The 16,179-nt window shown below is 41.2% G+C and overlaps 1 protein-coding gene across 1 annotated transcript in view; it reads right to left on the bottom strand.

Annotated features, from left to right (window-relative positions):
* LOC138473016 (disintegrin and metalloproteinase domain-containing protein 12-like) overlaps positions 1-16,179 on the bottom strand; it is a 2,040,250-nt gene that overhangs the window by 1,530,956 nt on the left and 493,115 nt on the right. Inside the window, exon 4 of the mRNA XM_069611491.1 lies at positions 6,594-6,777. Coding sequence (XP_069467592.1) covers positions 6,594-6,777 — 184 coding nt within the window. The remainder of the gene's footprint in view (positions 1-6,593; positions 6,778-16,179) is intronic.

The following is a 16,179-nucleotide window of genomic DNA, read 5'->3' as shown; positions in this document are numbered from 1 at the left end:
CTGGAGTACTAATAATTACTCCTTCAAATTACCTTTCTTGTAGACAGTTGGCTTGTGAACTTCCTAAATAAGCCTCACAGATAACAGTACTGTACTCTTTACCCCTTGTTACTTGATTTGCTTTTTTTTTTTTTTAATATGGATAGTATCATCATCCTTTCAAATTTCTTTTCCTATTGCTATGTACAAATGAAGAAATACAAAATTGTTTACAGTTTAAACAATACAATTTACAAAAATAATTAAAATACATATTTCACTAGGAGAGTTGGAACAAGATTGATAAAAGCTCGATAGCATATTGATAAAGTCAATACATGCAATGTACTGAAAAGTTATCAGTTTAAGATACATAAACTTAACCTTCAGAATAAATTCTGGGAAAGATGGCCTCTAAATAATGAATAATCGCCACTCTCATTCCCAAGTCTGGGTTATTGGTTATATAGGACCAAATGGTGTCCATTGACATAAAATTATATTTACTCAAGCTGCATTTTGTGAAGTGGGTTATCCTTCGGCTAGTTAGCATTGGACAAAATAAAATGCAATGTTCCAGGGTCTCTCTTTGTGATTTGTCTAGACAAAAGCGACAATGAGCCTGATCTTTTGGAATCAGATTTTTTTTTTGCCAACAAATCCGCGGTTGGCCACAGGTTTAAGTGAAATCTGAGAAACTGTTGTCTAATGTGGGAACTCGGACATTTCAGGAGATAAAGTTCCGTTGTATGCATAGCTTTAATAGCAAAGACACGAGTGTCAAAATCCTTGACCTTCAAACATAGACTGTGAGTTTTTATCCAGTCATATAAAAAAGATTTTTTTTTAGCTCGGCTCAGATTCTGTATAATTAAGTCTAGGGTAATGGAAGCGTCGGCTAGAATATGGAAAACACTATTACACCAACTCTTGGTGAAGGCATGATTCTGAGCTAGAAGATGTTGTGCTAAAATGCCGAGAAGTCTATCAGATGTGAGACCTAATATACATTTTCTAAATAAAGCACACATCCTCCATTCATTGTGTGATTTCAGGGAAGGAATTCCTAATTCGTGCCGTATCAGCGGTAGGGGCGTACACTTTGGCAACTGAAGAATCTGTTTCCAAAAGCGTGCCTCTAGAATTTGCCACCAGCTGAATTTCATAAGCAGCATGGTTTCCGAACCATAGCACAAGGTGGGAATTACCTTTTGTTGGTAAAAAAGAAGAATATGTTTGAGCGTGAATTTACCATATTTCTTCTTTAAAACTTTTGCCTGGGTAATTAACATACAGAGTTTCAATTGTATGTCCTCTTCCCACTCCTGTGAGGAGATAGAGGTCTGGATGATGACCCCAAGATATTTGTAGAAGGAAACTTGGGACAAAGGGGCGTTTTGTAGGTGCCAACAGTGGCGCTTTGCCTTTGATTTACCGTGGGGCTTGCATATCATGGTTTGTGTTTTATGGGTGTTGATTGTGAGATTGTTGATTGAGACATATGTGGCCATGCAATCCAATAACTTTTGTAGCCCCAAGGACGTCTGTGAAATGAGGATCAGATCATCCGCATAAACCAAATGAGTTATGGTGTGGGACCCAAATTTGGGGGAGTCACTATTAGTGGCTCGTAAACTAATTCCAAGATCGAACAGAAAAAAATTGAATATGGAGGACGCAAGAATACATCCCTGCTTGAGGCCCCTCTCAGTCAAAATAATGGATGAGAGTTTTCCTGCCATGGATAATCTGATCTGTACCGTTGTGTTGGAATGGTGCAGCATTACTAGAGTTAGAAGTGAGATGGGACACTTATGGAAAATAAGTTTTTGTTGTAAGATTACTCTACCGATGCAATCAAATGCTGCTTTGAAGTCTATGTATGCTAGGTATAACACTTGGTTCTTGTCCGCATATTTGGATCTAAGAGTGTTAAGAGTTAGATGATTGGGACAAGTTCCAAGGCCGGCAACAAAACCCGTCTGAAAAGGGTCCCTTAGGTTGTTATGAAGGGTCCAGGAATTAAAGTCCCTAAGAACAATTTTAGCAAAGATTTTACCGGGTGCGTCCGCTATGGGCCTATAGCTGGTCGGAACAGAGCGGTCCCCTTTTTTATAAATAGGGACTATTATTGAGTGTGTCCAGGAGGGAGGTAACGATTGTGTGATGTTGATGGTGATGAAGATCTTGTGAAGAATCACGGCCCATTGTTCAGGATGAATTTCGAACATATGATTTGAGAGACCGTCTGGGCCACAAGCACCGGAGTTGCTAATTTTTTTCATAAAAAATGTAATATCATCTAGGTCGAAAATTAGATGAAAAGAGCTCCGTGTATCGAATGCCACCAGGCTAGGGGAATGAAACGGACATGCATACAAAGCTGTGAAATGCTTAATCCACTCTAATTCAGATACCGGATTGGATTGCAAAACAACTTGTGGAGGACAAGTAGATTTATTTAGAAGGGACCACACACCAATAGCAGATTTAGTTTGGAAGGAAGAAAGCATGGCTTCCCCGTCATGTTGGTACATCTGGATTTTCAGAGCTTTAATGGCATTTTTGTGCCTCGTCTTAATGGATCTTAAGATAGATGCACGGTCAGCTGCGGGAGCATACAAGGCCTGACGTGTCAAGGCCCTCGCGTGAGCTTTTAGTAGTTGTACTTGAGGAGTGAAAACGTGAAGTCTAGGGCCTGGAATCATTAGAGCCCCCTGGGGTTTAGACATTTTGGATTGCTGGAAATATTGTAACAGATTGGAATAATCAATGACATCACACTCGTTCCTAGTTTCCAGGACTCCATTTAGTTCACACAAGGAACTGGGGACCATCAGAGGCGATTGCCTCCATTGTTAAGTGTCAAATTTCGATGAGCGTGATTTTCATCGAGTTTGGTACATGAGGACTGAATCGTCCATTTTACAACTAATTGGTTGTGATCACTGTTCTGATTTGGGATCACTTGAAAGTGATCCATGCTGGAAATCATTGAAGCGTTCACAAAAATGTAGTCAATTATGGACATACTACATCCTCTCTTCCACGTGAACTTAGGAGGTGTATAATCTAAGTTTGCTGGAGGCACGCGGGGTGAAACAATCTAAATTTAGATCCCCTGCAACAATTATATTGGATACTAGGGGATCGAGGGCCACCAAATTAAGAAGATCTATAAAAGCCTTGAAAAAACAACCATCCGATACACCAGCCACGTTCCAATATACATTGATCAAAGCATAGTGATTTGTGTAACAGGAGAGTCTAATCATTTGAAGATACTGATTTGGGCAGCACCATTCTTGAGCGCCCATACCAAGTACCATCTTCATTACTGTTAGAAGGCCGGAAGTTGGTCTTTCAGAAATCCCACGTTGAGCTGGATTTAAGAAAACTTGATGGTTGTCCCACAATGGCACTGAAGTCATCCACGTTTCTTGAAGTAGGAATATATGATGAGACATGAGGTTGTTGTTGTTGTTATTGATCAAGTGTGAAAAGCCTCTAGGGTTCCAACTAACAAGCGATATGATCTTTTCGTTGGTTTCAGAGGCTAGCTAATGTGAATGCAGGCCTAAAGAATGATGAGAAGCACTTGGAGTAAAGGCTTGATTAGTTGGATGCCCATGAAGGGCATACTGAAAGTTGGCTGGTGAGTGGATGGTTTGGTTCAGAGCTAACATATTGAGGGTGTCGATTGAGAGGACAAAACCCAAAGAAAAGAATTCAGCTCTGGCCATTCAAATTAAATTCTGGATGGCTCGCGAGTGAATCCACATTCTAACAGAGTTGGTGTTTTGCTGAGGTGCCAATTCTACCAATGTAATGTCAGATGAACCAATATCTTCGAGTGAATGAATGTCCGAGAATATGGCCAGAAGGGAACTTCGGTTCAAGATGTATTGTGGAGAAGGACTGGGCTTGCATGCCAGTAATAGCGAGTAATTGGCTGGGGGTTTGCCAACGGGTTTTCGAGGTAAAGGGTTTGAGTGGGAAGGGGGAATATTGACTTGTTTCACACGAGAAGCAACAGTTGTTTGTCTCGATTTGGTAAGCGACTGCAGCATGTCAATCATTTCCGGGGCCATTTTCACCAGCTGCGCATATGGGTCTGGGGTGACAGCCGGATCACAATTAACAACAAGGGGATGGGGCACATTGTTTATGGGTCTTTGGGAAGGGGCGTCAGGGAGACTGTTGTGCATCATTTGAGGCATTTTTGAGGGTGTAGCACTACTAGCAGTTTTGGGAGCGATTGGCCCATATGGTATGGAGGACATGTAGACGTCAACTGCTTTCTTAATCTCGTCCCGATTTACTACATCAAGGTTTGAATTTGAATCGGAACTGGTTCTGTCACTTGGGGCCTCTATCGTTACAACTTTTGCAGTGGGGGATTTATTGATTGTGGGCTCAAGTTGCTGTATGGCAATCTCTACTAGTTGATCTAGAGGAGCATAAGATGTAGGAGGTTCAGACAAAGCTGTCTCAGTACTTAACGCTTTTGCTTGTTTCATTGCAAGATATTTATTTGTGACAGATCGTGCAGCATTGCGTATGGTTTGTTTAGGCAAGTTCAAATTTTTGATGAAAGTTTTAGATTTGGCAGTATTGATTTTGTTCTTTCCAGAGACATTTTTCAGAAGTTTGACAGCACTGGGATGGTTTTTCTTATCTTTAGAAAAAATAGTGTAAGTTTCTTTCATGGGGGAAGTCTGCTGCACTTGGGGTTTAAGCGGACTTTGATTCTTTTGCAACACGTTTGGTACCAGGTCGAGTTTCAAATGAATTTTCATTGGAAGACGTTTTTGCTTTTGTTTGGGAGGACAAGTGGGAATCTGGTCTGTTTGCGAGCAATTGTTTTGAATAGAGATTGCGTTTGGATCGATGTTCAGACCCGTAGAAGGACACACAAACTCCACTGACGCTTCAATGGGACGAATAATTTGTTCAATAAGGGGCAATGCCTGATTCAGTAGTTCATCCAGGGCATGAAGGGTGGGAACAGAATAAATTAGTAAACATTCAAGATCTGGAGGGCAATCATCAAGTTTGGAATATGAGTCAGTGCGAACAGGGTCAGATCGAGGGGCCACAGAGTTTGGATTCAATAGATGTGGGCCAGGTGGAACTATATTCAGGGAAGTGAGCAAAACTGATTTTGGATGCTCAAGAGACCACTAGGTTTGCCATGCATTTATTTTTTTCCAGCAACACCGTGTGGGTTTGCAACTTTGGTTCCAAGGTGTCATATAACTTGGTTAAAGTTGTAAGAGTGACATGGAGAGCATTTAGGGCTAACTGTGAGAGAGACAAATTGCATTCAATGTTGTTCGCTAGAGGGGGTACAATTTTAGGAGTTTGCTTTTTACACAAACATTCTGGAGGTGAGATTTGAATACAACTGATGGCAGGTGATGTTCTCAAAATGGCATTGGCATTTTCAGTAGGGACTGCTGGTCTTCGAGGAGTGGGGGCACAAAAAGAAATCTTTGAAATGGAAGAGCCACAGGTCGAGAACATGATAGGAGATTTGGATAGATTGTCGGACATGAGTTGGGGAGAAAATGCGGAATTGGACGGATTGAGATCAATTATTGCAACGTCTGATGTATGTGACGCTGTGGGCAAAAGATTATGGAGAAGCTCGGCAGTGGGAGGCACGTTTTCAAGAATGCTACAGTCAGTAATGGCATTCTGATCAACCTGACATTTGACCGCTGAGGCGCCAAGAGGGAAATGCAAGTCACGGACCCTAACTGCAGAGATTTGGGCTTGTAGTATGGAAGGAGGACTCATAGGATGTGCAAGGGCTTGATGGGGCAAAATGTTCATTCTTTTCAATAGTGCCTCACAAGAAATAGCATCAGACGCTAGCGTATGAAACTCAACTATGCAGGCCTCAAGAGGACAAGGTTGAGTTTCTTTACAAAACTTGCGCTGTCTGAAGAGCTCGGTTTCTTCAGGGTAAGATTGACAGCGCACTTAAAGCGCAATGTTTTTGGGGTGGAAGTGGAATTTGCAACTGGTTTCTGTGAGTCCTTCGGTGTGGTTACCCCAGAATCGATCAATAAACCCTTGGGCATGCCGGTTCTGAGTGTGGGAAGCATTCGGCAAACAGTTTAAAGATAATTCTGCAATTAATTAAAAAAAATAATGACCAAGCAAGTGCCCACAGGTCCCATGGCACCGTGGCGAAGCGGCAAAGCGGGACTTCTGGGGACTTGCTGGGTGCGCAAGCAGATTCTCTTAAATATGTCCGCCTCTAATTCAGAACTGCAGAGCCTATGTGAAGAAGGAGACGTCGTATTAGATAGTTCGTTGGCACTGCATGTGCAAATGAGAATGTCAACAAAAGTAATCACCTTCTGGACGTCGTAGTGCTTTTCCAAAGTAGTCCAAAAGCATCAATGAAGCAGAGTCTACCCCGGCATAGCGGGACTTCTGAGGACTTGCTGGGTCTTTAATGTGTATTGATACCCAACAAATGGCAACTTTCTAGAAACATACCTGTCAGAGTTACGGTCTTCTGTGTTGGACAAATATTATGGGAACTGTTTTCATGGTACGGATGATTTTCCAAAATTGACCAAATTAAATATAATGCTTACCTTGTTTTTCGACCAGTGCGAAGAACGTACAGTGTTATCCACTGAAATGCCTGAGATGTTTAGCTGGTGCCCACATGATCCAGGAACAATTGGCAAGTGTTCGGCCCGGAAAATCAAATGTTCATGTGCAGAGAAAGCCAGTGGTTCCAAAACATACGTTTTATTTTCAAGTGAAAGAAATCCCCTGAAAGAAATGAATTCAATTATCTTAGTATCAAAAATAAGAAGTAGAGATCATAGCTGTTATGGCCCATATGGGAAGTGGCCAATTCAAAGTGCATTAAGCACAAATGCTCAACAAATGGCCAATTTCGAATATTTACTGTGGTTCATCCACATATCCATATCCATACTGTGCTAAGCATTATATACTGACATGTGTCTATATCATGGTCTTTCATTCGTTGTTGTATCTATGATGTCTGTTGTATTTATTAATGCTGGTACTTTTTCTTTGAGTGTCCCAGGCTCACAACCCACTGAATTGAGGGCATAATAATGCAAAAATAATATAGCCAAACTGATGGAGGCAAAGACTGAATTACAGTCTCACGTTTGAAATGGTTATCATTACATTACCCACATTAGGCACTCCTTCCACTGAGCTATCTCACCTGCACTGTTTGAATTTAAGGGTGAAGAAATGAGGCGAAGGAGCGCCAGCATTTTGACCATATAGGAGAGAGCCCAGCCCACATACATCCCTGATTATTTGAATTCCTGAAAGCGGAATAATCAATAGCATTATCAGGGGTGCCTGATGTCTACATGGTTTCTCGCTCATCTTACTTTTTTGCCAGTTTGGTAGCCCTGAGTCTCCTATCTTCCCATTGCATACATGCTAACATGTACGTTCTATTTTGGAGAGATTAGCCCAGTCCCATTTTTAGTTTGGGCTATTAGGTATTGATTACGCAGAAACTATTGCATTAGAGTACAGATAGGGATTAATGCCTTATGAGGAGGGACACAGAGCTTTAAGGTGTTTGATTGCTTGCCATGCTAATCCCTATCATCATATCCACCCATTTCCTGCCCCTCCCCACCACCCAAAACACCTCCTCATGGGAACTCTGTGAATGCATCTTACACAAGCCTTACCATTAAACTTTGCACCCGAAGTGCCTGCACTGTTTTCTTTAAAGCAGTCTTCTGAAAGTTAATGACTTAATTGGAGTTAAACGTGCTAATGGTGTAATACAAATATCTTAACCAGGCCTGCCTTCAGCCACTTTATAAGCACGGCACATGTCATTCACTGAAGTCCTGTTAAAAACAAGCATTTGCAAAGTCAACAGTGTTGGCTTGTGATTAAATATTCAGCGGTTGCCAGTCACTGCTATTAGATGCCCAGGTACTCGCACCTTTTTGCACCTGCTACAATCAATAGCCAGTTAATACCACTACAGCAAGTGCCTCTCACATGCCTACATTTAAAGGTCAAAGTGTTGGCCTTGCCAATGCGTGTTTAATTTTTGCAAATGCACCACAAGTCAAAGGTTCCATATCCTTTGATAGTGGAAAGAGACAGTTACAGGCAGGAAGGAGTCCAGCAAGTGTTGTTAATGAACCTGGAGACAGATCAGGGCACCAGGATGGTATCATGTCCCTGAGTGTGAACTTCCTCTTTAAGTAAAACGAATAAGACAAAGTGACCAGATTCTCAAAAGTCATTAAACACTTGGCCCTGATCAAGGATTCAACTTCACATTTAAAAAAAAGATGATAAATACTCAAATAACTAGTATATTTAAATACAAACACTAATGAAGCAAATCGCTGTTTCTCTTCATATTTTCCTGTGTTAAGATACCACTTTACACATTTGTGCTAAGTTACATTTTAACTATCTGATAACATGTTTAAATCCTGTGCCCACTCTTCAATGTTCAGTGAGACCATACTTATATGCTGAATATGGGATGATGTTAGTACTGTGATGTAGCACTTAGATGCTGGTGATCTGACAGCAAAGAGTGTCTCAATGGGGCTGAGTCGTAAAGAATCCCATTTTCGGACATAAAAAATGCCGACGTGTGTCAGTTACCTTTGCCTGCCAATGAAGGTTTACGCCTGTTTTATTTGTGGCTTAGCTGGCACAAGCTTCTCTGGTGTTGTCGAAGATGAAACAATATTTTCCCCACACTGCAAAATGTTTCCATGATGTATCGCCATATTCTCCACACTACTGTGGATGCCAACATGTTATCTTCAGTGGAATGCAGTGCCAGAGAGTGACGAGGAAGAAGACTCCTTGTAGAAGTCTAATGATGAGTGTTTCACATTGTGCTGCACTCGATCCTCAGGGATCCACTCCACTTGGTGTTTGCATCAGGCTGAAGCAGAAGGAGCAAAGTATAGCAAAGATGCCAGAATGGGCTCTACTCTAGACTCCAAGTATTCCCAGTCTCTTGGAGTGGGATGTGCTGCTGAAGATGGAAATTGGAGTCAGGAGCGGCTATCTGGTGTCGGTGCACGTCGGCGCACATTGGAGGAATGTGCACCAGAGAGCATTGTTTTTAGAAGGAGCAGGTGAATCTTGTATCATGGGGTTTGGGACCACACGAGTGATATGAAGAAGGCAGGGCCCTTAATAAAGTTTTTAAAGACCCTAAAGACCCTAAATCTTCTCTTGCTGTCATTGCCACTGTCTTCTTGTAGGGACTCTCTCAGTATGTCTCTCAGCTCCTATGATGAGTTTGATGACAACAACTGGACTGCCTCTGACATCTTGAACCCCAGTGAACCAGGTCTGTCACACCACCAGCAGAGAATCCTATGGGTCTGGCACCCACACCCACAAGACTGGAAGCCAGGTTTACGTTGGGGAGAAGTGTACAAATCATAGAAAGAGCCCTGTGGAAGGGAATCATTCCACCTGGTATTGTGAACTGTGCCAAAACTGTAAAGAGGCCAGAGGAAGGGAAACAATATTTCTGGTATTGCAGACTTTAAAGGTGTTGTGAACTGTAAAGTAATCCTGGGAAAAGGTTAGAGAAAAGGGAGGCATTCCCCCTGGTGTTGTAAACTGTAAAGTAAGCCTGAGAAAAGGCAAGGGCAAGGGAGACATTCCCCCCTGTTGTGAACTGTAAAGTAAGCCTGGGAAAAGGCTAGAGGAAAGGGAAACATTCCCCCTGGGGTTGTAAACTGTAAAGTAAGCCTGAAAAAATGCCACAGGAAGAGAGACATTCCCCCTGGTGTTGTGAACTGTGAATGCAAAATTCAAGGGACTGTGAGAACAAAGCCAAAGAAGGCCAGTGAAAGGGGGTCTTTCCCCTGGCATTGTAAACACACTGAGGGCAAGATACCTTGAGAAGGGAGACATTCTCCAGGGCACCAAAAGCGAAGAAACCACTATGGGCAATAGGAAATGTCGATGTTTGAACTGGAATGTTACCTTTTGAGTTGAAACTGAGAACTGTGCTGCTTTTTAGCATTACAACCTGGAACTCTGTTTTGTGTCTTGGCAAGGGATTGAGACCTGGGAAAGGGAGTCATTCCCTCAGGTAAAGATCCCACCTAACAACAACCTCTGATCCATTGTCCAGAAAAAGGGAGCCATTCCTCTGGACAAGAACATTCACTACCTCTTCAGTTTAATTATAAGTAGGAGGGCAGAGGTAGGTTTTTGACACACAACGGTGGACTCTTGATTTGCACAGACATTCTGACTAAATTCTTAGTATTTTAGTTGAGGTAGGGAAACCCCTCTTCGAGTAGGGAGGGGTAGGTTTTCTCATTATTGTGGGTATAATAAAAGTTTATGCCAAGAACCATGCCACCTGTTTGCCAGTCTCCTCCTTCTGTACCCTTAAAACTAGAGATTGGCGAGAAAAGGGACTGATTCCACCCAGAAGGGGGAATTCTAGTCTATTGAAAAAGAGAAGCCAGAGCAGCCCATCCAATGATGTCCAGTCTGAGCAGAGGAATTGACTTCCAAACAAGCCTCATGAATCCAGGGTTTTGCTGATTATCCTGATGCCTACCTGACTGGGTCCCTGGCTGATTATCCCAAAATCAGGAGTTGCATTTTACAAAGTAAAACAAACAAACCCCTACCCATTCCCTAAAATTGCCCAACTTTTAGAAGGGTAAAATCTACGAAGGGGAAATCACAGGAGAATGCAAAGGGGTGCAATTCAAAATTAGGGGCACAGGTACTCATGTCCCAATGTCCTGTGCTCCTTTTATATACCAAATACAAAGTGAAATGTGGTTCCGTTTAGTCACGTTTGACTTTGCAGTGATGTATGAAATTCAAAACTGAAAACATTTTGGTTGCCATTTTAAAGTGGGTTGGCCTTGTTAAAGTTAAATATAAATTGAGAATACCGGTAGTGTTTTGAACTGGTGCAGAATCAGAGTCGTCCATAGTGCCATGCAAGTACTTTCAACTGGGTTGATATTATGCAGATAATGCCACCAGCATAGACCATAGTATAGACTGGATATTTTCGCAAAGAAATGCATGCTGAAAGAATGAATTCCATTCATTAAGAATTGTGAGAGGTGCAGAACCACTGCATTCCCTTGCCTGTAAATGTATAGGCAGGGTCAGGTGTGCTTGGGGATTGTTTGCTAAATATATGAATACCTGTTACTGGAGAAGAGTACACCCCCAGGCCATACATATAAAGTGACTAAAATCCTTACATGTAGGACCCTTTTAAAAATGTGCATGCATCTGGATAGAAAGTAATATATTCATGTGCAAGGTAAGCCATACACACACAAATTCATGTTTAGTGAAAGACACATAATTTGTGGCCTGTAAAGGAAATCCTGGTGAAACGTTGCATGTTGGAAGCTCGTGCAAATGTGTGTCAGTTCTGTAATGATGCCAATAACCCAGAAACTTTAGAACATTTGACTACCCAATGTCTGGCATTGCGCCATCTAAGGCAAATACATTATGACAAACATTGCAGGTTTTTGGGTAACATGCAGTATATTGCCTGCTGGGCTGTCATTTTGGGCAACGAACAATTAGTGCTTCAGCTTGCAGCCATCAATTTTCTAGACAGTTTGCAACTAAAGGTACATCCAAATGATATTTGTTTATAACCTAGTAGTTAATATACAATGCCAGGGACTTCCAGATTTTGAGTATCAAGTGAATATCTCATGCTGATCATGGATTATTGATGGTTGCTAGGAAAGTTTCGTAATGAAGAAGCAGATATTCACATGTGTTATAAGAGCAGTATGGTTGTAGGATTTTTTGATGCCTTTTTATTTTTTATGTTATAGTTTTAATTGGAAAATCATAATTTGAGAAGTACTATGAATTGCAAAAAGAGTATGTTGTTAAATTAGTTGTGTTTTAATTAATGTGAAAAATGTTGTATATGAGTTAAGTTAATAGAAAGAATTTTCTTTTACATTTTTAATCTGTATAACTTGCTATTTGAAATATGTAAAACATAAATATTGAAAGGTTGATTAATGTCAACTAAAACAATAAAAATAGAAAGCCACATACACACACATGTATAGAAAACTGCACCCAGATGTTCAGCAAACATAGGATACGTGTGGCTTCAGAATAAAACACATGGATTCCCGAGGACAGTATTTATGAATGCAAGCTTACAAGAGCCAATAAAAACAAGTCACTTTTTGCATGTAAATTGCTTGACACATACCCCTATGTTTGCTGGTCCTTGACAATATGTCATGTGGCATCAACATGCTTAATATATTCACTATTTCACACATGCACATGGGAGTTTGTGCATATCTACATTTTGTTTATTGATGTAATTTTTTCTCCGGTGCTGGAGAAAAATAAATGTGCAACCATAATTACATTGTGTAGAATATTGTAATGAGACCTTAGTGATGCTCAGAAAAGAGATCAATGCTAAGCAGAAATATCAGTAGGAAGAGTGTCTGTTAGAATATAGCATATTTATATGGAAATTGTTATGATTGAAAGTGACCTTTGTGGACTTATCATAGTGATATTCATATGGGCAGGTAACATTGTGTTTATGTTTTATTAACATTATTATTATGATATTTGAGTGCAGACCTAGCTTCAGGAAGCAACTGAGTGCTTTACAATCACAGAGGGAAGAACATGTTGAGGGAAGCAGAGAAACAATGGCTTGAGGAGCTAATAACAGGGGAAGGGGACGGTGGGCAATTTGTCAGCAAGGGATCTACAAGCAATCAGGGGAGGAAACAGTGGGCATCATATGACCCAGTACCAGGTATCCCTTTATAGGTTTTAACTTAAACTTCATGAACTACTGTAAATCTATTTTTTTATGAAACTATCAAATTTTTATGAAACCAACTTATGTTTTTAATATCCCTTTCAGAAACTTTGGAACTCCTTTTTATGTGATTGCATACATGTATATAATTGTATTGTTATTTTGTTCTTAAATTATTATGTACACATGTACAAACAATTATTGTGTAGAGTTTTACTGGAAAAAACAATTCACAATAAATAAATATAGTATCAGGTAGAGTGGGGCATGCAGGGTGTGTGGACCTAAGTGTTAGAGAAGAGGGACTTGAGCTCCTCCATGAGCTGTAGAAGGGAGGCGGCAAGTCTGATGTTCATGGGGGAGGAGGGTTCCAGAGTCTTGCAGCATTTAGAAAACAGATAATACTTTGAAAGACTGCATTTTATTGCCAACAGCACAAGGTCACTCATGTTATGGCATCAGAGTCAACAACTTTCTCAATGTCATATGGATCACTTTTGCGCAGTATTGACTATTTCGCTAATAGTCCTGTGCATGCTGGGATTTGTATGACCATAATCAATGAAAAAGAAAATTGACTAAGCCCAAGCTTATAAAGAACTGCTGGCTAAAAAGCCAGGAAGGACAAAGGTTATCCTGTCAACATGGAGCCACTTGGCAAGTCTGCGGCATAAGATGGAAGGATAAGACACATCTCACGTAATGGACCAAAAGCAGGGACAGTCCAATATGCACTGCAAACGGTTGTGGAGAAAGTGCAGATTTCTTAATGGGGATCTATCTAGAAATTCCAGAAAATAACCAGAATGTTTGGTGAGTTTTGGAAATGACTGCCACCTTTTCACTCTGTGACTTCAGATTTTCTTCCTCTGCTGGATTTTCCAGATTAGGCAAAAGATGGGAGGAAGGACTACAGCTATATCTATAAATGTAGGCAAACACCATTGGGGGACTGTTTAACGTAATGGCTGCTCAGCTGAAATACAGGCAGGGATGAGCATTTTCTGTCCGCACTTTCAGTGCGTCTCTGCTGTGAAGTACCCAGGGGACTCAGAAGAGGCTTTCTCTAACCCCTTTTGTAAGGTCTTCTTTTTGTGTCCATGCCTGGACGAGAGAAGTAGTAAAGAGAAGTGATGTAGAGGATAGGGAGAGCAGTTGCTTAGCTCCTTACTCTGTGTTATGATTATAAGAGTCTCATTTGTTTATGATGTGCGAACCCAACACTGGCTCCAAAGTGGCTGATCCCAGTGCCAGGCCGCTGCCTTTTCTGCATGCTGGAGGTGCACTAAGCCCACCATTCCAGATAATGCATTTTGCACCCATGCCAGTGCCTGTACTGTAATCATGCCATTGGGGTCTGTCTCAACCCCTGCCTCCACGGTCAATGATATGATATGATTGGTTATTTAAAATGCGCTTAATACGGAAAGGTTTCTAAGCACAGACCCGGGGATCGAACCTTTGTTGCTCTGTGTCGTCTTGCTTCCAAGGCGCGCACGTTGCCCCTGAGCTATCCTCCCTTGCCTGCTCAAAGCTCAGCTCATGCCTGCCTCACCACAAGGTCTGTGACCTGCATCCCCTTACGAGCGGCAATCCCCACCCTCTGGCAACGACTTGTAGGGTCTGACTGGCTTGTGAAGACTGCATCGATGTCTCACTGCATGTTTAGTGTACAAGCAAGGTACCACTTTGTTTACAATTGCAAACCCAACATTTTCTGCCAAAAGCGGTGAATCAATGATTAATACAAACATCATTGAAGTTATATGAAATAGAAAATGTTAACACCACACTTGAAGTTATTTACAAGAAAACATGTTTACACCACATTATGATGTCACCTCCTCCACACGTGACACACCTTCGCTATCGTGTACATTTCAAAATGAGAGTTCTAACAAAACTCTTCAACTTCAGGCTCTTCCTCAATTTGACATCGCTGTCTCAAGTAATTTAGTTCTTAGATTGGCCAGGTGGTTGAAAGACTTTGATGCACATTTGGACGCTATGGGTTTGCGAGATGAAAGATATGCAATAGGTATTCTCTGGGGACCACAGTACGTGACAAATATTTAAAAATTGCCGGATGAATAGACAAACACCTTTCAAAGGTTGAGGGACGGATTTACGAGATTTTACCGAATCAGAAATGTTTGAGGGAGAAAAAAACGAGTCATTTGAATGAAAATGACTTTTAGTTTTCACTCTCGTGAACATTTATGACAACACCCACTGCCCCCACCCCCTTACCTACCTCTCTGCGGCACACAAGGAGGTGTGCCACAGTGTCATGCATCCCTCTGCGGCGCTGGTTCCATTCATTTGCGTGAATGAGAGCTGGCTCTACAGGGTCCTCTTTTTTGTTTCAAAACTTCATGTAATAGGGAGCGGGGGACACCCCCACAACCCTTGACGGCATGCTAGTGAACAAGGTTGCGGAGGCCACACGCACAGCCCTGGTTCTCTACGACACTGAATGCGGAATGTATTCAACATTTTTGTCTGTAGAAATATTCGTACAGCTGATTTTCGAATACATCTCCCATTCATTTTTTTTCTCAAAATAATGTAAGAATACCTTGAAGGACTGCCTAAATATGCATTTTGCCATATATAAAAATGGGGATTATGAGCAACATGTTTTCAATAGAACCACTGAGTCTAATGGTGAAACGTTACACAATGTTGTCATGTGTACGAGATTGAAACACTGCGACTTTGAAAATTACTCAAAGCTCTCTGCTCCCAAATATTTGCTGAATATGAATCATCCACTTTTTTGAAGAAAATTGCTACAGAAAACAAGAGCCCTTGGAAAAATACCAACAATGGCTCATACTCCAATGGCGATTGACGTTCAAGCAAATGCAATGGGTAGTATCAAAATATCCCAATGGACACCAGTTCATTTATGTCAAGTTCACACGACCGAGAAACCCAAGGTCACTCAAAAATGTGCATGTTATACATGCGTTTATGACTTTCCTCCTGTGGGCCCATGCCCAGCGATAGGAAATACGTGCATCTTTTGTAGTTGTGAAATACACTTTAGATCTGTTTGCAAACATTACCAACCTGCTGACATGCCAGGCTCAAAATCAATGTTAATCTTTACCAAATAGGATTTAATTGAAACTGAAAGGATACACAAAGGATCTGGATCTTCCTTCTAACCTTCAGTGACGACTCCTCAAGGAAAATCCTTTCCCTTGATTCTACTCACTGCCTGAAGTAATATAAAGCCAGAGTGAAGAATCAATTGAAAGGATGAATAACTATGTACAGCCTCCAATCTGTTACAAGAAAACAAATGGTAAATACTCAGACTTCCCTTTGGTTATATTTACTCTCCACTATGTTTCACA

This window comes from Ambystoma mexicanum, chromosome 8 (genome assembly GCF_040938575.1).
Source record: "Ambystoma mexicanum isolate Mex_15411 chromosome 8, UKY_AmexF1_1, whole genome shotgun sequence".
Taxonomy (NCBI): domain Eukaryota; kingdom Metazoa; phylum Chordata; class Amphibia; order Caudata; family Ambystomatidae; genus Ambystoma; species Ambystoma mexicanum.
The sequence above is the reverse complement of the archived record's forward strand: the minus strand, read 5'-3'. Positions and strand labels throughout refer to the sequence as shown.